We start from the raw sequence: 22,441 nt of genomic DNA, 5'->3' as shown, positions 1-22,441 counted from the left end.
TTTTGAATAATATAGATTTTCTTATTTAGCTTCTCTTCTCAAGTGACTTAATCATTTCAAAGCAATTTTCCTACTCTTAGGAAGTAACTGAAACTGCTATAGAATTGGATAGCTCATAAAATTTGAAAAAGCTCAGTAATCATTCATGAAAGTTTTTCTGCATTTCCAGGTGATGCAACTGTGACAATAGCTCACAGATATACCCCCAAAGAACAATTGAAGATCCATACTCAGCTGGCGGATATTATCATAGTAGCTGCAGGTAAGTCTTTAGTGTCTGGTGCTTGGTGGAATATCATTAGCGGAGTAATTCCTGCCCTAATTGCTGACAGATTTGAAAGAACAGTTTCTTGGGAGAGTTAGGCATGTGTATGACTAACTTCCATTAACTGGATTATATTTCTTGGAAATCATCATATTGGCCCATTTCGTTTGTGTTAGCATTTGTCATCTCATTATGGAACCCCAAACAGCCTTTGGAATGACAGGTTAAACACAAGAACAAATGTCCACTTAGCCAATTATTTTGACAAACATGACTGAACAGCAATTATGGAAAAAAGTCAGTGTGGATCAAAAATGTATTGTGGCTGTAGGAATAAACAAAACAGAACAACAACAAAACAAATGTATTTTCAAGTTGTACTAATGGTAATGTTGTATCCAAATAGACAACTACTATGGTCTACTGGCCACATTAAGGCTGAAGAATTATGTTCTGGACTCTAGACTTTAAGGGGAAAGTTGATGGACTGACTGGATCATGTGTATAGGGGAGCATCCTGAATAATAAAGTTTCCAAAAAAGATGATTTATGACATGTGGTCTAATGAACTAAGGATATTTGGTCTGGAAGAAAAAAAGTATGACTTTAAGAAGATGCGGTGTTTTTTTTTTTTTTTTAATAACCATAAAGGGGGAAAAATCTTTGTAATAATCAGAGCTGCCTGAAAATCCCTAGTTCTTGAATAGTGAGTTCCCTATCACTGCAGCGATTGGGAAAAAGATAGATAAAAATTTATCAAGGTCCTTATAGAGCATTATTTACCAATTTTTATTAACTTTTGCACCATTTTGAATGACAAAAAACTCATGCCCTCTTTTAACATCATATTTTAATAAACTGAATATTATAGCTAAAAACACATGCTAACAGTTGTCATATTTGAACTTTTGTTCTCTGGAGAATGTGTTACATTCCTTCTTTACTCATTACCACTTAGGATCACTGCAGAGAATTTTCATTTATTGAGTAGCAGTTTAGACTCACTGAATTTTAATATTTTCTCAAGTTCTGAGATTCTGTTATTTTATACTTTAACTTCTGGAAGAAAGATTAGATTTATTTGTGCTTTTCTACAGAGGAAGTTAACAAGAAAGATATTTTCTTTCTTGGACTAGAAAGTAGAGAGAGGGGTTGTGTGTGGATAATTCACTTACAGATATTTACAAGTTTATTGTATCATTCTGATTTTAATTAAACATGAATACTTTTGAATAGCAAAGTGGCTATTAAAGTTATTCATATATTCAGTAAACATTGAATAAAGCAGCCCTGGTAGTGCAGTAGTTAAGAGCTCAGCTGCTAACCCAAAGCTCAGCAGTTCAAATCCACCAGCCTCTCCTTGGAAAACCCTATGGGGCAGTTCCACTCTGTCTTACATGGTCATTATGGGTCGGAATTGACTCAATGGCATTGGGCTTGGTTTTTGGTTTTCTATGCACCAGGAGCTGTTCTAAGTTCCAGAGGTGCAGCAGTGAACAAAATTTCCGCTCTTGTAGAGCTTACATCTTAGTGGGAGAGATAGCAAATAAACAAGCAATAAAATACAATGCCAGGTAGAGATTACTGCTAAAGAAAAATGAAGCTGGGTAAGGGGATAGAGTACACAGGGGGTACTCTTTTAGATAGATTGGTCGGCTAAGTGATAGGTCAGCATTTTCTGGGAAAGTGACTCCCTGAAGCGGAGTCCTTTTCTTGGCTGTTCTGCATTTGCCCACCAGATCCAATCTCTGCCCTTCCCTGCCCTGCTCTGGCCCAGGGAGGCTGGCTGCTGAGGACTGTCTTACCTGAGCTCCCCTGCTGCTGGTTCCTGGCAGTGTTTGGCACCACCAGGAGATCAGAGGGAGAAGGAGAGCATTGTCACTTCTGGGTATGTCTTATCTACTCCCTTCCTACTTCCATTTGCTTTCTACTTCCTCCTGTGTCTATGGCTTCTGCTGAGGAGCCTCCCTGTCTCTCTGCAAATAACATTATTTCTTCCTTCTGCTTCTTCAGCCCGAGGGATGGTACAAGCTTCCTGCTGTTTCTAATCTCTAAATTCCTGAATAGTCCTTGTTTTTCTCTTAACCCTGATCATATCTTTGAAAAAGTCACTTCATTAACGTTTCCAGCTGTCTCCATCTGACATGTCTGAGGCTAATTCTTTTTCCTGCCGGGACTCTGACTGATTCAGACCTAATAAAGAAACAAATCAAGGAAAAATCTAGGGGGAAGAGCATCCCAAGCAGAGGGAACAGCAAATGCCAGAGCCCTTAGGGAGGAGTGTGGTTGGATTGTTCCAGAACATGAATATTTGAGAGCTTATTCTGTCATCCTGGTTTTAATTAAACGTGAATGAATTATGGGGAGGCTGGTAGGAAATGATGTTGGAAAGGTAGCCAGGGCTAGCTTATGTAGGACCTTGTAGGCCGTGGCAAGGACTTTGATATAAGCCAAGGTTGATTAAGAGCAGGAGATTGACATGGCCTGACTTATGGTTTTAAAAGATCACTCAGACTTCAGGAAGAATTGACTCTAGAGGAGCAAGGGTAGAAACAGAACAGCTAATGTACTTGTGTATAATAGATCCAGATTTTCCCTAATTTGTTTTATATTCGAACAAACAAAATAATTTTACTCTTTGTTTCTACCTTTATTCTTGCCACTTAGAACTTCTGTGTTGCAGAGACAATTGTGACTCCTCTTACTTAATCTAAGACTTGAATGAGGGCCTTTTTCATTTTGTCTGTCAATTAGATGTTATTGGTAATTTCTAGACTTTAAACTTAAATTGCTGAGTATTTACAAACTAGGAAGGAAGAGTACAAGTTACAGAAGACATTAAGTTTTATGAAGAGGCTAATGATAGTTAAATTGGTTTCAAGCAAATTTAATTCAATTCCCTATTCTTATGTAAGGTTTTTTCTGGAACCCTGAATGTATTTTGACTATAATATAATGATTCCTGGAGCAGTGGTTTGCCTTCTCATAGAGTACAAATAGAAATGTTCCCTTTTCCAGAAGTCACCAGTAAGCTGCTACAGCAACCACATGTCTTGTTTTGTTGAGAAATTATATTCAGGTAATATCAAATGGAAAATTTTGAGTGGGTTTGACAGAAGTGAGATAAATGCTTAGTGAGATAAACTTTTTCAGGCCACAGATCAACATTAAGTGAAATACTGCTATAGTGATTGACACATTCATAGGAGATAAATGTTATATTGACTTATTTTTAGAAACACTTTGATTCACAAACAAGACTCTCAGAATTTGGTGAGTAAAGAGATGTTTGAGTGGTCATCCTTCTCCATCTCTAACTCTAGACATAATGATATTTACATTTTTTTTAATTAAAAAAATTTAAAGGTGACAGTTAATCCTAATGTTTAGGATTTGCAAAGAATATTTCATAGTTGCCTTTAGTTTCCATGTATCAATTGTAATATCAATTGAATATTTTCTTCTATTAGAGCAAAATTCCCCAGGATGCATTCATGCTCATGTTTTGTTTTATTAACCATGAAAAATAGCAAATGGTGATCACAGTCCTCTTGCAAGATCCACTGATAGTTTTCTGTGATTAAATCAGTCCTTATGTCACAAGTTGTTTTTGCCAATACTGTCGTCATCCTTGAGTTGATCCTGTAGAATCACTGTGAGTGCCTCTTTAAAAGCCTAAGTCAACACTGAGAATAAGGTGTTAAAAAGAAGACAGGAAAAGAAAAGACTGGAAGGGAAAGGAACACAAGGGAAAGGAAGGTCAAGCATATATGAAATTAGCAAAATAAGAGCCGAGAGGTACTCAGGCCTCCAGGTGTGGAGACAGTATTAAGGCTGTTATCCCACAGAGAGTATCCTCCTACCACTAGAGGGCACCAGTTAGGTGCACAACAATTTTAAGCTGGCCCCACACCTTCCTGGTCCTGGTCCTGAAGACATTTTGAAATAAGTCAATGGGAACAAGCCCTGTTTTTGACCTTGTATTCCAGCTTGAAAGTCTCTGGTAAGTTATAAAGGTGTGCTGAACGCTAGAAGAGAACGCTGTATATGACACTGCAGTCATCCTGAAGAAATGAATATTTGGTTAATGGTAATTTTTGTGGAAGAAATAGCTAATGATTGCTATACTTCTACTTCCTCAATGATCACCTGAGATTTAAGGAACAAAATATGTAGGTATTGGGAAATGACAGTGAAATTATAGAGAAAATATGAATTAATGTAAAAAATAAACTCTAAATAACAAGACAATAGGAATAAAGTGTTATTAAAATGACCACATCATGCATTATGTGTGGGAAATAAACAAATACAATTAGCAGTGAGTATTAAAGAAAGAGCTGGTGATCTAATGGCATAGGTAGCTCGAACAGGGAGGGCTGGACCGCTGTGATAACTAGAATGTCAGCATATATGTAAGCAGTCACATCTAGAACTCAGGAAGAGTAGAAGGAGGAGTACTGTGTGATGTATCAGAAAGATTGATTTTGTCTGAGAGGTGACAGTGAAGAATGTGGTGATGAAATCTCTGAATGGGCTTGCAGAAGAAAAAAGTAAAAGAGGAAATCATTGTGTAAATCTCACAATAATCATGGGCGTCGATAAAGTTAGTTAATGTTAACAGTAATCTCACCCCTCCAGTTTCTCAAATTACCATAGTACAGATCTTATAGGTTTAACTATATGTATCACTTACGTCTTAAACATCTCCTTTCCTGTTCCCCCCCAAATTGTGATTTAGGCTAATTTAGAAGCTCAAACCTGAGAAGGCTTCAAGACTCTACTCGAAGTCACCCTCTCTGAATTCACAGAGACAATTAATCTGTTTCTATAGCACTTTAATGTATCATGGTTATAGCACTTATTGCCTGTTTATAGTTGTCTGTCACCTTCCCTGAACTATGGCAGAGACAGGACTGGGATTTTTTTTTTCTTTGGAGCTTGATATTCCAGTGCTTAGAACAACATCTGACACACAATTAATGTTCAGTAAATAACGTACTGCATTGACTTTGAAATTGCAGCTGGAAGAAGCACTTCTTCAAATTGATAAAAATGTAGCTGATATAATTTTTAAAAGATGGAATCATTGTATTTATTAGTTGATTTACACAGTGGCAGCAATATTTTTGTGATCAACTGAACACTTCTAATTTGTCATTTTATCAAGTAGTTGATAAAGCCATAAAAGTGAAATATTTGTTCATCAAAGAGTGGTCCAGAACACTAAGCGAAGAGTGGTCTGATCTGAGTACAAATGTTAAGATTAAGAAGATATGAGAAGGAAGAGTAAAGAGACTATTATAGACGTCTAAAACACAATAAGAGTATAAACGGTTGAATGAAAAGTAATCGTTTAGGGGAAGAAATCGTATAAGGCTAATGATAAAGAAAGGAAAGCTGGCCATGATAGAACACCAATTCTAAGGTTGCATTTGAAGTTCCTTTGGTTCTTTCATATCTCTTACTTCAAGGAAACTGGAAGAACTCCTAAGTTTGTAAACGTTTTATGAATCTTTATTATCCTGGAAGGATAGGCAAGTTATTTTGTAGATACTGCCCAAAGGACCCTCCACCCATCTGAGTAAACTCTGTGGAACTAACTTCATTCAAAAGATGAACTGCTGAGTCAAGGCCACTTGCATGTTAACCTCTGGATAGAGAGTGCCACAGTGGTGAAAGCTGGCATTTTGTCCACTAAGCCATCCCCTCCAGCATGATGAATGAACCTTCACAGTTGTAACTCTAGCGTCTCTATTGCAACACTTTTAATGATAGACACTAATATAAAAGAGGATAAATGGGCAATTCGGTGAAGTCATTTGGAATATTCATACTTACTTGTCATAAAATGCTAGGTGACCAAACAACTTCCTTTCACCAGTTTTCCCATCATGTTATGACATTCTAGATACACTCCCATCAAACATCATCCTGTGTTCCCACTAGGGTTTTCCCTCTGGTGGATTTCCTCCTCTGTGGTGCAGGGTTAGTAATTTTCAGGATGCTGGGACACTGAGAAGTTCCAAGGGGTGTGGCGTGGAAATCATCTGTTCCACCATACACAGCTAATGCGACTTGGGAGTGGAAGTTGCTCATTTACAGCCCTGGGTGCTTCCCGAGTGGATGACAGCGTATTTCACAGCTTCACTTATGCCATTGTTCTTCCCACATCCTATTTGTCATTCTCCAGCTTGTCCCATTTAGCTAACCTCCGCTTCTCCATTTAGAGTTTCTTCCCTTCTTCCTAAATTTGTCATTTATCTCAATTTTGTCAATTATTTTTAATGGTATATAATAGTGTAAAAGCATAGGCCTTGGTTAGAGTAAGAATTCCAGGATTTAAATTCTAACTCTGCCACTTACTAATTGCACAAACTTTGTCAAGTCATCCCATCTCATGGAGCCTCAATCTCTTCATCAATATGGTATGAAAAAGAAGAACCTTTAACACTTTGTTGTTAACCCAACCAGTCCACATAAAAAGCATAACACAGTGAATGGCATACATATACTCAATAAATGTCATGTGCTAGCAAGTTACATGCTATTTCCTCTTAGCTCATTGTATATGAATGTTTAAATAATAATTTAGAAATAATAAATCATTTGAATCATTAAGCTACAGATTCCTAGGTTAATGCTTGACTGCTAACTGAAAGATTGGTGGTTTGATTCCACCCAGAGGTACCCTGGAAGAAAGACCTGGTGATCTACTTCCAAAAAATCAGCTATTTTAGCACAGTTCTACTCTGACACACATGGGTTTGCCATGCACTGGAGTCACCTCAATGGCAAATGGTTTTGTTTTGTTTTGCTTTTTCTACAAAACCAGAGGAATGTATTTTCTGGTTATTTTTGATACTAACATAGTATCAGAATTGACTGCTCATCCTAAACATGAATAAATTAATCTAAGAAATAATTTACACATAAGAGACCAAATTTATAAAAGCTTATTTTCACTTAAAATTTGTGGCTTCTCAGTATGACATCAGCCTTTGATCATAGATGTATATGCTGTTGGCCCCTAGATAAATCCCTTAGTGCCTCTCCTTTTTAGGAGCAATCTGACTTTGTAAGGGGGTAAGGAACATTGAGACACTTGGACAAAGGGACTTTTCTCTCAGGCATGTTCTCCAGTATCTCTTTCTTTCTCTTTCTAACCCTCCACACCCCTACCCATTCCACTCCCTGCCAGCCTTTACCGAGTGGGCAAAGCCGCCCTGCAGGAGAGCTTTGTCAGTGTGTGGCAGAGCAGCTTGAAGGCTCAACTATTATTTTTTCCCTGTAGCCAATTATACGTCCTTACTACAAAAACCTGTAAAATGCAGACAATAGGGAGGGAAAGAACCCGTAACTCCAGCTAAAGAGAACCGCTCTTAATAATTTGATGTATGGCCTTCCATGATTTTATATTTATATGTAAATCCAAATATTTACACAATTCTTTCATCCTGTCCATGCTATTTGTATTCTACATCTCTACACTGTGTACATTTTTCCTCATAAAATGCATTCTTCTAAAATATGATTTCTAATGTCTATGTAGTACTCTAAGGTGTGTTTACATTTATTCAATTCTTACATTGGACATTTCGATTGTTCCCAGTTTTTTGCTATTATGAATAATGTAATAAACAACTGTGAACTTTTTGTACTTCTTTGTAAACATCTAAGATTATTTGCACAAGAGATCTATAGTATTTAATATATTGGTCTTGAGTTACTTATTTGCTTATGAATGGTTACTTTTATTGTCAAAAAATTACTATTTAGACATTTATTTATAAATAATATTATTTATAACATTTGTATTATATATAAAACAATTTTATGGGCCTGTTATCATTACAAATCAGTATACTTAAAGAGTTTAAGGATACAGATGAGAAAATGGTAAGCTATGGCATAAGGGTTTGAAAAGGGACTAGAATAAGTAGCAGCACCATGTGCTGGAAGAAGCATCGTCTTTAAAATGAGGAGGAGCTGGTATAAATTTCAGATTTGACCTTGAAAATCACACCTAACTTTCTGGACTTGATTTTAAACTATTATAAAATGGACATAGCAATACTAGTGTAACAGGGTGCTATAAAAATTAAGTGCCAAGCACCTTTTGTTACTGTTATTGTTGTTGTTGGTTGCTGTGATGTTGGCTCCAACTCACGGCCACCTTATGTATAACAGAACAAAACGTTGCCTGATTCTGTGCCGTCTTCATGATCATTGGTATGTTTGAGACCATTCTTGTGGCTATTGTGCCAATCCCTCTCATTGAGGGTTTCCCGCATTTTTCTTGGCCCCCTCTACCAATCTTGATGTCCACTTCTAGTGATTTGTCTTTCCTGATGATGTGTCAAATGTAAGTGAGTCAAAGTCTTGCTACTCTCCCTTCTAAGGAAAATTCTAGATGCATTTCTTCTAAGATTAACTTATTCATTCTTTCAGCAGTCCATGGTATATCCAGTAGCCAAGCACATAATGGATACTAAATGAATGTAATTTCCCTTTCCTTTGGTCTAGTATTGTTTGTAACCCTATGTCTAAAATTGAAATATGCTTTAAATTGAAATATAGACATAAAAAAAAGCAGGGTTTATTCTCAAAAGAGTTCTTATTTAAGTTGCTGATACTTTGTTAATATGAACTGTAAAATGTGTATGCAAATTCAGATTTTTCCTTGACCCATTGTAGCTTTAAATAAGCAAAAACATTCCCCAAATAATTTAGATCCTGAGAACCATCCCAAGGCTGTATTTCTTTTTTCTTAATTTATCTAAGTTTTTTTTTCTTAATTCGTTATAATTGCAGGGTTGCAATCTTATATTCAAGTGGAAAAGCCCAATAGAGAGTTGAGATATGTGGATTTGGAGTTGGTGAGAGAACTCCAATCTGGAGTGACAGGTTTGGAGGACATTAGCATCAGTGGTAGGAGACACTGAGGCATGGATAAAACCATCTAGAGTGAGTTTATTTATCTTATGTGAAAGAAAGACAACCATGGATTGAGCAGTCCTGTTCTGACATCTCTGAAGTGTGTTGGTTGACATGGTAGTTTCCTTAAAGTTGCCTTTTGCAGTGCCAATGAAAGATGGCTTATTCTTGCCATAACATTTGCTTTGATTGGTTGTATACTAAAAAATTGATATTTTTCTGAAGCTTTGATGCCTAATACCTATCGTTCCCTTATAACTCCAACTTTTATCATCTTTGAGAGCATTCTTTTTCAATAACATGAGAAATTATCTATGATAAACAAAAATATACCATGTGGTAGAGGAAAAATCATATAAGAACAGTATGATTGACTTAATTTCATAAATATTGAATCTTTTACATGTATAGCCTTAAGCTTCATTAATAAATGTTTCTAACAGCCTGTGTTTGTTGTTCATGCATGCCTTCTGGTCTGTACATGATGGATTTATCATGATCATCCTATGCCTTTGCCTTTATGTCATTTGGCTTCCATTATATGACTTGGGCCAGTGTTACTCAATTGACATTACTTTTTTTAGCCTCAATTCTCACAGCCTCTTATATCTTCATAGTATGCTTCCACCACTGAGATCCTAGTTTTAGTAACCATGTATTTCCCAGCCTATTCTTTACTCATTCTAATGCTTTGTAAAATAAGAAGAAATTGTTTTCTCAATCCTTTATGGACTGCTTATCCTATTTCTGAATCTGCATTGCCAAATATTTGGTTGAAATGTCTATTGATTCTTATTCTTTAAGAACTAGGACCTGAAAACAAAAGCCCTACATGAATGTATTTCTTGCTGTATTTTTTTTCTGGCCATCCATCCTATTTTATGTGGTCTCACTCATGTCTGTTTATTCTTAATACTTGGGCTGTCCATTCAACCCTGCTGAAATTCTCATCAAGACAATTCATGACATGCCCAGTCTGCATGCCAGCAGGGATTAAACGCCTTCTCTCCCTCTGCTAGTAAACAATACTTCCGTGTTAAAAACAGGATAAGTTCTAAGGTATCTAATCCATATTTAATAAAATGTGGAGCCTAAAGCCATTATACTTTTCCTGATCTATCAGTAGAGAATTCAATAAGTACTCTTAGGCCTCTGAATGGTCTTTGGAGGTGCCCCTTGAAGGTTATCAGTCACTTCAACAAATGACTCCAATAAATGCTGTGTGAACTACACTGAAGAAGAGGCTTAGTTTTTTTTTTGACTCACCATAGTCACAGCATACTTTCCCCTTTCTAGGTTTATGAATTATTCAATAGGATTTACTTTATATGAGGAGCCCTGGTGGCACAGTGGCTAAGTGTATGGCTGCTAACCAAGAGATTGGTAGTTAGAACCTACCAGCCACTCCTCAGAAACCCTATGGAGCAGTTCTACTCTGTCCTATAGGGTCGCTATGAGTCAGAATCAAATCCATGGCAACAGATTTTTGGTTTTTACTTCATATTGTCTTCCTTTATAGCATTAAAAATGTTTAACAATACACATGTAAGGCATGAAATAGGCCTCAATGTTACATAAATTTAAATATATCATGCTAACATAGGATAGCATGGAAAGTATTTAAATTTAAAAAGTCCTCTCTCAAACATTGTGAATTTAGAAGTGCTTCAAAATAGTAAGAAAATGGAAAGTATTTAATTTAAAAAGTACTCTCTCAAGCATCTCATCGTGAATTTAGAAGTGCATCAAAATAGTAAGAGAGAAGAGAAATGGAAATATAAAGGACTTAGATGAGATATGTGATCAATAGGGAATAACAAGAATTACAATGGGTCAACATTGAAAGAGACCATCACTCCCACAATACTTTGGCCTCCACAGTTGCCAGGACCATGTCTTATTTTCCTTTGTATTTCCTGTACCTAGTGAAGACCCTTATACCCATGACCTGAAAACTCATTGTTGAATGAATAAACCTTTTTCTTTAGAAGTCCAGTGTTTATCTTTGTTTAAGCTTTCTTCTAAGAAATTGAAGGTGACTTTCAGAGGGGTAGATGGTCTCTTCAGAGCCCATTCAGCCTTAGATTCTCTTTAATACCTTGTTTGGGGCTGCTCCACTTCATAAAGGCTTAATGTGGCAATGCATCAACACCATTGACTCAGAGCTTGCACCTGCAGAGTTCAAAGGTAAGGTAGGGTGGAGGCAGAGATAGAACTGGGAAATGATGACTGCCTTCAATGAAAGAACTAGAAAATGCTACTGCTTTACTTTCTAGTGTGGGTAGGAATATGAGCCTTTTTGTAGGTGAAGTCATTATTCCTGTGGTATATTCTGAGTGTGTGGCATTACTGAATATCTGTTCTAGAGATATGTTGACTGACAGAAGGTAAAATTATTTTGATATATAAATAACAACCAAATTTTGTATGACTATGTGGATCATAATAAATTATGGATTACATTGTGAAAAATGGAAATTCCAGAACACTCAATTGTTCTCATGTGGAACCTGTACATAGACCATGAGGTATAACTTTGAACACGATAAGTGAATGCTACCTGGTTTAAAATCAGGAAAGGTGTGCATCAGGGTTGCATCCTTTCACCATACTTATTCAATCTGTACACTGAGGAAATAAGCCAAGAAGCTGGGCTATATGAAGAAGAATGCAGCATCAGGATTAGAGGAAGCCTCTTTAACAACCTGTGATATGGAGATGATGCAACCTTGTTTGCTGAAAACAAAGAGAACTTAAAGCACTTACTGACGAAAATTAAAGACTATAGCCTTCAATGTGGATTACATTTCAATATAAAGAAAGCAACAATCCCCCCAAATGGACCAATAAGCAGCATCATGATAAACGGAGAAAAGATTGAATTTATCAAGGATTTCATTTCACTTGGATCCACAGTCAACACCCTTGGAAGCAGCAGTGAAGAAATCAAAGGACGTGGTGATTAGCCTCTGGGGTCTTAAAAGCCTGAGTGGCCATCTAAGATACTCCACTGGTGTCACTCCTTCGAGAGCAAGGGAGAATGAAGAAAACTGAAGATACAAGGGAAAGATTAGTCCAAAGGACTAATGGACCACATCTACCACAGCCTCCACCAGACTGAGTCCAGTACAACTAGATGGTGCCCGGCTACCACCACTGACTTCTCTGACAGGGATCACAATAGAAGGTCCTGGACAGAGCTGGAGAAAAATGTAGAAAAAATTCTAACTCATAAAAAAAGACCAGACTTACTGCCCTGACAGAGACTGGAGAAACACCGAGAGTATGGCCCCTGGATGCCCTTTTAGCTGAGTACTGAAGTCACTCTGAGATTCACCCTTCATCCAAAGATTGTTGTTGTTGTTGTTAGATGCTGTCAAGTCAGTTCTGACTCATAGTGAGTCTATGCACAACAGAACAAAACACCACCCAGTCCTGCGCCATCCTCATGGTTGTTGCTATGCTTGAGTCAATTGTTGCAGCCATTGTGTCAATACATCTCATTGAGGGTCTTCCTCTTTTTAGCTGACTCCCTGCTTTACCAAGCATGTTGTCCTTCTCCAGGGACTGATCCTTCCTGATAACGTGTTCAAAGTATGTGAGACAAAGTCTCGCCATCCTTGCTTCTAGGGAGCATTCTGGTTGTACTTCCTCCAAGACAGATTTGTTTGCTCTTCTGGCAGTCCATGGTATACTCAATATTCTTCACCAACACCACAATTCAAAGGCGTCATTTCTTTTTCAGTCTACCTTATTCACAGTCCAGCTTTTACATGCATATGAGGCAATTGAAAATACCATGGCTTGGGTGAGGCGCACCTTAGCCCTCAAGGTGACATCTTTGCTTTTTAACAGTTCAAAGAGAACTCTCGCAGCCAATTTGCCCAATGCAATGTGTCATTTGATTTCTTGACTGCTGCTTCCATGGGTGTTGATTGTGGATCCTAGTAAAATGAAATCCTTGACAACCTCAGTCTTTCCTGCGTTTATCATGATGTTGCTTATTGGTCCAGTTGTGAGGATTTCCGTTTTCTCTATGTTGAGGTATAATCCATACTGAAGGCTGTGGTCTTTGATCTCCATTACTAAGTGCTTCAAGTCCTTTTCACTTTCAGCAAGCAAGGTTGTGACATCTGCATAATGCAGGTTGTTAATGAATCTTCTTCCAGTACTGATGCCCCATTTTTCTTCGTATAGTCCAGCGTCTTGGATTATTTGCTCGGCATACAGATTGAATAGGTATGCTGAAAGGATACAACCCTGATGCACACATTTCCTGACTTTAAACCATGCAGTATCCCCTTGTTCTGTTTGAATGACTGCCTCTTGATTCATGTACAGATTCCTCACGAGTACAATTAAGTGTTCCAGAATTCCCATTCTCCTCAATGTTACCCATAATTTGGTATGAGCCACACAGTTGAATGCCTTAGCATAGTCAATAAAACACAGCTAAACATCTTTCTGGTATTCTATGCTTTCAGCCAGGATCCATTTAACACCAGCAATGATATCCTTTGTTACACGTCCTCTTTTGAATCCAGCTTGAATTTCTGTCGGTTCCCTGTCAATATACTGCTGCAGCCACTTTTGAATGATCTTCAGCAAAATTTTGCTTGCATATGATATTAATGATATTGTTTGATAATTTCCGCATTCACTTGGTTCACCTTTCTTGGGAATAAGCATAAATATGGATCTCTTACAGTCGGTTGGCCAGGTAGCTGTTTTCTAGATTTTCTGGCACAGACAAGTGAGCACTTCCAGTGCTGCATCCGTTTGTTGCAACATCTCAAGTGACATTCCATCAATTCCTGGAGCCCTGTTTTTCGCCAATGCCTTCAGTGCAGCTTGGACTTCTTCCTTCGTTACCATTGGTTCTTGATCATATGCTACCTCCTGAAATGGCTGAGCATCAACCAATTCTTTTTGGTATAATGACTCTCTGCATTCCTTCAATCTTTTTTTGATGTTTTCTGTGTCACTTAATATTTTCCCTGCAGAATCCTTCAGTACTGCAATTTGAAGCCTGAATTTTTTCTTCAGTTCTTTAAGCCTGAAAAATGCTGAGCGTGCTCTTTTCTTTTGGTTTTCTATCTCCAGGTCTTTGCACATGTCATCATAATACTTTACTTTGTCTTCTCGAGCTGCCCTTTGAAATCTTCTGTTCAGCTCTTATTACTTCATCATTTTTCCCTTTTGTGTTAGCTATTCGACGTTCAAGATCAAGTTTCAGGGTTTCTCCTGACATCCATTTAGGTCTGCGCCTTCTCTGCTTTCTTTTCAATGACCTCTTTTTTTCTTCATGTATGATTTCCTTGATGCCATTTCATAACTCGTCTGGTCTTTGGTCATTAGTGTTCAATGGGTCAAATCTATTCTTGAGATGGTCTCTGAATTCAGGTAGGATATACTCAAGGTTGTACTTTGGCTTTCATGGACTTATTCTAATTTTCTTCAGTTTCAACTTGAACTTGCATATGAGTAATTGACGGTCTGATCCGCAGTCAGCCCCTGGCCTTGTTCTGACTGACAATACTGAGCTTTTGCATCATCCCTTTCCACAGATGCAGTCAATTTTGATTCCTGTGTACTCCATCTAGTGAGGTCTCTGTGTATAGTCGCCGTTTATGTTGGTGAAAAAAGCTATTTGAATGAAGAAGTCATTGGTCTTGCAGAATTCTATTATGTGATCTCCAATATCGTTTCTATCTCCAAGGCCATATTTTCCAAATATGGTTCCTTCTTGGTTTCTAACTTTTGCTTTCCAATTACCAGTAATTATCAGTGCATCCTGATTACATGTTCAATCAATTTTAGACTGCAGAAGTTGGTAAAAATCTTCAATTTCTTCACCTTTGACCTTGGTGGTTGGTATGTAAATTTGAATAATAGTCACATTAACTGGTCGTCCTTGTAGGCATACAGATATTATCCTCTTCCTCTTCAAGTTGTCATTCCCGACATAGTAGACCATATGATTGTCTGAATCAAAATGGGCAATACCAGTCCATTTCAGCTCACTAATGCCTAGGATATCAATGTTTATACGTTCCACTTCACTTTTTTTTGACGATTTCCAATTTTCCTGGATTCATACTTCATATATTCCAGGTTCTGATTACTAATGGATATTTACAGCTGTTTCTTTTCATTTTGAGTCGTGCTACATCAGCAAGTGAATGTCCTGATAGCTTGACTCCATCTACGTCATTAAGGTCAACTCTACTTTGAGGAGGCCACTCTTCTCCAGTCGTATTTTGACTGACTTCCAAACTGAGGGGCTCATCTTCCAGCACTATATCAATGTTTCACTGCTATTCATAAGGTTTTCACTGGCCAATTCTTTACAGAAGTAGACTGCCGGGTCCTTCTTCCTAGTCTGTCTTAGCCTGGTTGTTCAACTGAAACCTATGTTCTATGGGTGACCCTGCTGGTATTTGAATACTGGTGGCATAGCTTCCAGCATCACAGCAACATGCAAGCACCCACAGTACTACAAACTGACAGATGCACAGGGGATCCAAAGATTAGATAGGCCCATAAAACAAAACAAGACTAAAGAAGCACACCAGCCCAGGGGCAAGGACTAGAAGACAGAAGGGGACAGGAAAGTTGGTAATAGGGAACCCAAGTTCAAGAAGGGAGAGTGTTGACATGTCGTGGGGTTGTTAACCAATGTCATAAAACAATATGTGTGCTGTTTAATGAGAAGCTAGTTTGTTCTGTAAACCTTCATCTGAAGTACAATAAAAATAAAAAAGAAATGATATATTGCATTAGGCAAATCTGCTGCAAAAGACCTCTCTAAAGTGTTAAAAAGCAAAGATGTCAGTTTAACAACTAAGGTTCACCTGACCCAAGCCTTGGTGTTTTCAATCACCTCATATACATGTGAAAATTGGACAATGGATAAGGAAGACTGAAGAAGAATTGATGCCTTTGAATTATGGTGTTTGTGAAGAATATTGAATGAACTGGTGAAGAATGAAGAAGAGCAAACAATTCTGTCTTGGAAGAAGTACAGCCAGAATGCTGCTTAGAAGCGAGGATGTCAAGGCTTCACACGTTATCAGAAGGGACTAGTTTCTGGAGAAGGACATCATACTTGGTAAAGTAGAAGGTCAGCGAAAAAGAGGAAGACCCTCAAGGAGATGGATTGACACAATGACTGCAACAATGGGCTCAAACAGCATCGATTGGGAGAATGACGCAGGACCTGGCAGTGTTTTGTTCTGTTGTACCTAGGCTCACTGTGAGTCAGAACTGATTCCATGGCACCTAACAACAACAACAAATACCAAGCAAATCAAACCCATTGCCATCCAGTCAATTCCAGCTCATAGCAGCCCTAAAGATCTGCCCCAGAAGGTTTCTAAGGCTGTAATCTTTATAGAAGCAGACTGCTACATTTTTCTCTCATGGAGCAGCTGGAGTGTTTGAACCACTGACCTCTCAGTTAGTAACCTAGCACTTAACCACTGTGCCACCAGGGCTCTTCTAAGATCTATACCAAAACAACAACAACAAACAAACAAAAAAAACCATTGCAGTCAAGTTGATTCCGACTCACAGGGACCTTATAGGACAGAGTAGAACTGCCCCATAGGGTTTCCAAGGAGCAGCTGGTGGATTTGAACTTCTGACCTTTGGCTAGGAGTGGAACTCTTAACCACTGAGGCACTAGGGCTCCTATTAGATCTATAAAACAGAAGCCAAACCTGTTGCTGTTGAGCCAATTCTGACTCATAGCGACCCTGTAAGACAGAGTAGAACTGCCCCGTAGAGTTTCCAAGGAACACCTGATGGATTCTAATTGCCAACCTTTTGGTTAGTAGCCATAGCACTTAACCACTATGCCACTAGGGTTTCCAATTATTATTATTTGTGCCTGTATAATAGTGTCCACATGTCTAATTAAAATCCAAGAAAACTGAGTATTTAAAAAAAAACCAGAGGTCAAAATGTCATACATCAATGCTTGCACAATGATCGGTACAAAGGAGGTTTTTGAAATGGGCTGTGGGTAATCTGACTATGCATCTGGCCACCTATTTTAGGTGTGGTTTTGGTTCTGAAGGAAAGCAATGTTGTCATATATCTGTTGTGCCCCTTCAGGGAACTGTTTATGACAGTCTTTCCTTTTTATCCATTAGATAGGTGGGGAAAGGCTTCTGGCTGTACCCCTTCACCTTTCACCTAAGCACATTTCCTCCAAATTTATTTCTGATTTGATTAGTTAATAATTGTTTGTTTTAGAGTGATTTACCTTTGTTACAAAACCTGAGGATTAATGAGTACTATGCACAAGTGTGGGCTTTCTGATTGTAGTTGGAACAAAATCAAATATGTCATAGTTCTTCTCTTAGTGTGCTGATTGCAGGCAGTGTACTCCTAGTATCTTACTAATATGTGCCCTTTAAATTATTCAGGACAATAATTAATGTCACGGCTCAGATACTACATTGTAAATGAAAGCCAGGTCCATTTTAATAATGTTTCTATTGAGTTTCTATTGTGTTTCATAATTCTACTTACTTTTATTTTAAATATAACAAGAAAGTTTCATTGAGTCTGTAAAACACACACACACATACACACATCCCAAGGTACACATCATAATATACATCCTTCCCAGGATAGTTGGTCCACATATTCCTAAAAAGAAAGTGGTATATTATGCCAGAATGTGTGAGAATCCCTCCATGTATATTTTAAGAGTAGCATAAGTTCTTTAAGTCACTAAGATATCATCCCCAAATTTACTTCTTTTGAGTAAAAAACATTTTTAATGCCCACTTTATGATAAATTGTCTTTTCACTTTTTAGTGCAAGCGAATATTGAACTGCTTGGTATGAACTCAGAAAATGGCATTAGTTTACCATGGCTCTACTGTATTAGACAGTAAACCTAAGTACATTTCTTTAAATAACAAATATAGGTAGTCCCCGACTTACAATGTATTCAAGTTAGGACAAACCACACTTATGTCCATCAGTTTTTCTGGCATATTGCATCTTCCTAGGAGAAAGTTACAGAAAAATGCATGCAGGGGATATGGAAAAAAAATATTGAATTATGTGAACACGCTTCAAGCTTTTGTTCAGGATAATATGATGGAAGAGATCAGTGGAAAAAATCATCCAGATGGCAAAAATGCTGAATGTAGAACTTGATATCACCGATGTAGAACAGCTCATAGATCACGAAGAAGGGGAATGATGGATCAAGACTTAATGAATTTTAAAGAGGAAAGAAATACTGAAAAAGAAAGAAATAATGAAGAAGAGGAAGGAGAAAAGTTGTCAAAAAAATTTTTTACAGTGAAAACATGGACCCAATCGATCACTTTGCTAAAGTCGGTAGGCAAATTTGGGAAGCAATGAGATGTTACTGTGAAATATATAAAGAAAAAAAAGAAAAGGACCATTCAGACAGCTCTCACTAATTTTCTGACTAGAAACACCATCCCCTTTCCCAGGGATAATTCGGCTGATCCAGAATCTTCCACAAGTGGAGTTATTACCGCAACTAACAAAACACCAACATCGTCCAACTCTTCATCATCTGAGTAAATGTTTATGATTTGTGCATTTTTTATATATGTATCTGTGTATTAAAATATATCTGTAAGTTTATATGTGGAAATCCTGGTAGAGTAGTAGTTAAGTGCTACGGCTGCTAACCAAAAGGTCAGCAGTTTGAATCTGCCAGGCACTCCTTGGAAACCCTGTGGGGCAGTTCTACCCTGTCCTGTAGGGTCGCTATGAGTCAGAATTGACTCGACGGCAGTGGGTTTGGTTTGGTTAAGTTTATATGTAATGTTTCCAATCCACAAAGAAAAATAAAGAATGAATTTATAAAAATAGTGATAATAAAAGGCAATAATGTTGCTATTGTTAGGTATCCTCGAGTTGATTCCTACTGATAGAAACCCTGTGTACAACAGAACAAACCACCACCAGTTCCTGCACTGTCCTCACAGTCGTTGCTCTATTTGACTGCATTATTGCAGCCACTGGAATCGACTCGATGGCACTGGGTTTTTTTTTGGGGGGGGGGTGCCAGTACATCATATTGAGCGTCTTCCTCTTTTTCACTGACTCTTTATTCTACCAAGCGTGATATTCTTCTCCAGGGACTGGCCCCTCCTGATAACATGTCAAAAGTATATGAGACGAAGTCTAATGAGTATTCTGCCTGTACTTCTTCCCAGACAGATTTGTTTATTCTTCTGGCAGCCCACTGAATATTCAATATTCTTCACCAACACCATAATTCAAAGGCATCAATTCTTCTTCAGTCTTCCGTATTCATTGTCCAGCTTTCACATGCATATGAGTTGATTGAAAACATCATGGCTTGGGTCAGGCGCACTTAGTCCTCTTGAAAGAGGTCTTTTGCAGCAGATTTGCCCAGTGCGATGTGTCTTTTAATTTCTTGACTGCTGCTTCCATGTATGTTAATTGTGGATCCAAGTAAAAAGAAACCCTTGACAACTTCAATCTTTTCTCCGCTTGTCATGATTTTGCTTATTGGTCCAGTTGTGAGGATTTTTGTTTTCTTTATGTTGAGGTGTAATCTATACTGAAGGCTATTGTCTTTGATCTTCATTAGTAAGTGCTTCAAGTCCTCTTCACTTTCAGCAAGCAAGGTTGTGTCATCTGCATATCACAGGTTGTTCATGAGTCTTCCTTCAATCCTGATGGTACATTCTTCTTCATATAGCCCAACTTTTTGGATTATTTGCTCAGCATGCAGATTGAATAATTATGGCGAAAGGATACAACCCTGATGCACACCTTTCCTCACTTTAAACCAGATAGTATCCCCTTGTTCTGTCTGAACAACTGCCTCCTGATCTATGTACAGGTTCCTCATGAGCACAATTAAGTGTTCTAGAATTCCCGTTCTTCACAATGTTACCCATAATTTGTTATGACCCACACAGTGGAATGCCTTGGCATAGTCATAAAATGGAGGTAAACATCTTTCTGTTATTCTCTGCTTTCAGCTAAGATCTATCTGATACCAGCAATAATACCCTTCGTTCTATGTCCTCTTCTGAATCTGGCTTAAATTTCTAGTAGTTCCCTGTTGTTGTACTGTCGTAACCATTTTTGAATGACCTTCAGCAAAATTTTACTTGTGTGTGATATTAATGATAATTTCCCCGTTCTCTTAGATCTCCTTTCTTTGGAATGGGTACAAATATGAATCACTCCCAGTTGATTGGTCAGGTAGCTGTCTTCCAAATTTCTTGACATAAACGAGTAAGCACTTCCAGTGCTGCATCCATTTGTTGAAACATCTCAATTGGTATTCTGTCAATTCCTGAAACCTTGTTTTCTGCCAGTGCCTTCAGTGCAGCTTGGACCTCTTCCTTAAGTACTATCAGCTCTTGATCATATGCCACCTCCTGAAGTGGTTGAATGTTGACCAGTTTTTTTTTGGTACAGTGACTCTGTGTATTCCTTCCATCTATTTTTGATGCTTCCTGTGTCATTTAATATTTTTCCTGTAGAACCAACTCAAGGCTTGAATTTTTTCTTCAGTTCTTTCAGCTTGAGAAATGCCGAGCATGTTCTTCTCTTTTGGTTTTCTATCTCCAAATCTTTACATATTTCATTATAATACTTTGCCTTCTCGAGCTGCCCTTTGAAATCTTCTGTTCAGTTCTTTTACTTCATCAATTCTTCTTTTTGTTTTAACTACTCTACATTCAAGAACAACTTTCAGAGTCTTTTCTGAGATCCATTTCATTTTTTTGTTTCTTTCTTGTCTTTTTAATGACCTCTTTCTTTCTTCATGCATGATGTCCTTGATGTCATTCCACAACTCAGCATGTCCTCAGTCATTAGTGTTCAGTGCATCAAATCTATTGTTGAGATTGTCTCTAAATTCAGGTGGGATATGCTTAAGGTTGTACTTTTGCTCTCATGGACGTGTTCTAATTTTCTTCAATTTCGTCTTGTACTTGCGTATGAGCAATTGATGTTCTCTTCCACAGTCGGCCCCTGGCCTTGTTCTGACTGATGATATTGAGCTTTTCCATAGTCTCTTTCCATAGATGTAGTCAATTTGATTCCTGTGTATTCCATCTGGCAAGGTCCACATGTAGAGTCACCATTTATGTTGGTGAAAAAGGTATTTGCAATGAAGTCATTGGCCTTGCAAAATTCTATCATGCGATCTCCAGCATCATTTCTATCACCAAGGCCACATTTTCCAACTACCAAACCTTCTTCGTTTCTAACTTGTGTTCCAATCACCAGTAATTTTCGATGCGTCTTAATTGCATGTTTGGTTGATTTCAGACTGCAGAAGTTGGTAAAAATCTTCAATATCTTCATCTTTGGCCTGAGTGGTTAGTTCGTAAATTTGAGTAATAATCATATTAACTGGTCTTCCTTGTAGGCATATAGATACTAGCCTATCACTGACAGCATTGTACTTCAGGACGGATCTTGAAATGTCCTTTTTACGATGAACACGATGCTATGCCTCTTCAATTTGTCATTCCTGGCATAGTAGACAATATGATTCCGATGCCAGATGGCCAATATCATTCCATTTCAGTTCACAAATGCCTACGTTTTGATATTAATGAGTTCCATTTCATTTTTGACAACTTTCAATTTTCCTAGATTCTTACTTCTCACATTCCATGTTCCAATTATTAATGTATCTTTGTATCTGTTTCTTCTCGTTTTGAATCATGCCTCATCAGCAAATGAAGATCCCAAAAGCTTGACTCCATCCATGTCATTAAGGTCGACTTTATTTTGAGGAGGCAGCTCTTACCCAGTCGTATTTTGAGTCCCTCCAACTTGAGAGGCTCATCTTCTGGCACCGTATATCCACATGTCTGTCAGTTTGTTATACTGTGGTGACTTGAGTGTTGCTGTGATGCTGGGAACTTTGCCACTGATATTTCAAATGCTGGTAGGATCACCCTTGGTGGACAGGTTTCAGCTGAGCTTCTGGACTAAGACAGACTAGGAAGAAGGACCTGGCAGTATACTTCTGAAAAAATTGGCTAGTGAAAACCTTATGAATAGCAGTGGAAAAGGCAATGATAATGAAAATTAAAAAAAAAAAACAAAACTGAGGTATTCTGTTTTCATCAGAACCAACTTACAAGAGTGTCTTCAGAATGGAATCCCATTAAAGTCAGGGACTCCCTGTACATAGATGTTTAAAGCTTGTTTTGGATACACGTTTGTGAATAGACATTA

General features: G+C 37.9%; 1 protein-coding gene across 25 annotated transcripts in view; it reads left to right on the top strand.

Moving 5' to 3' along the window:
- The window catches only part of MTHFD2L (methylenetetrahydrofolate dehydrogenase (NADP+ dependent) 2 like), a 224,514-nt gene that overhangs the window by 85,295 nt on the left and 116,778 nt on the right, over positions 1-22,441 (top strand). For 19 of the 25 annotated variants that reach the window (XM_049885999.1, XM_049885997.1, XM_049885996.1 and 16 more), the window contains one exon: positions 170-262. In XM_049885999.1, coding sequence (XP_049741956.1) covers positions 170-262 — 93 coding nt within the window. Of the gene's footprint in view, positions 1-169; positions 263-2,004; positions 7,837-22,441 lie in introns of those variants that run through there. The other 6 variants (XM_049886018.1, XM_049886015.1, XM_049886013.1 and 3 more) reach the window with 3 other exon arrangements.

The sequence above is a fragment of the Elephas maximus genome, chromosome 5 (assembly GCF_024166365.1).
Source record: "Elephas maximus indicus isolate mEleMax1 chromosome 5, mEleMax1 primary haplotype, whole genome shotgun sequence".
NCBI classification, from domain to species: Eukaryota; Metazoa; Chordata; class Mammalia; order Proboscidea; family Elephantidae; genus Elephas; species Elephas maximus.
This window is presented reverse-complemented; position numbering and strand designations above follow the sequence as displayed.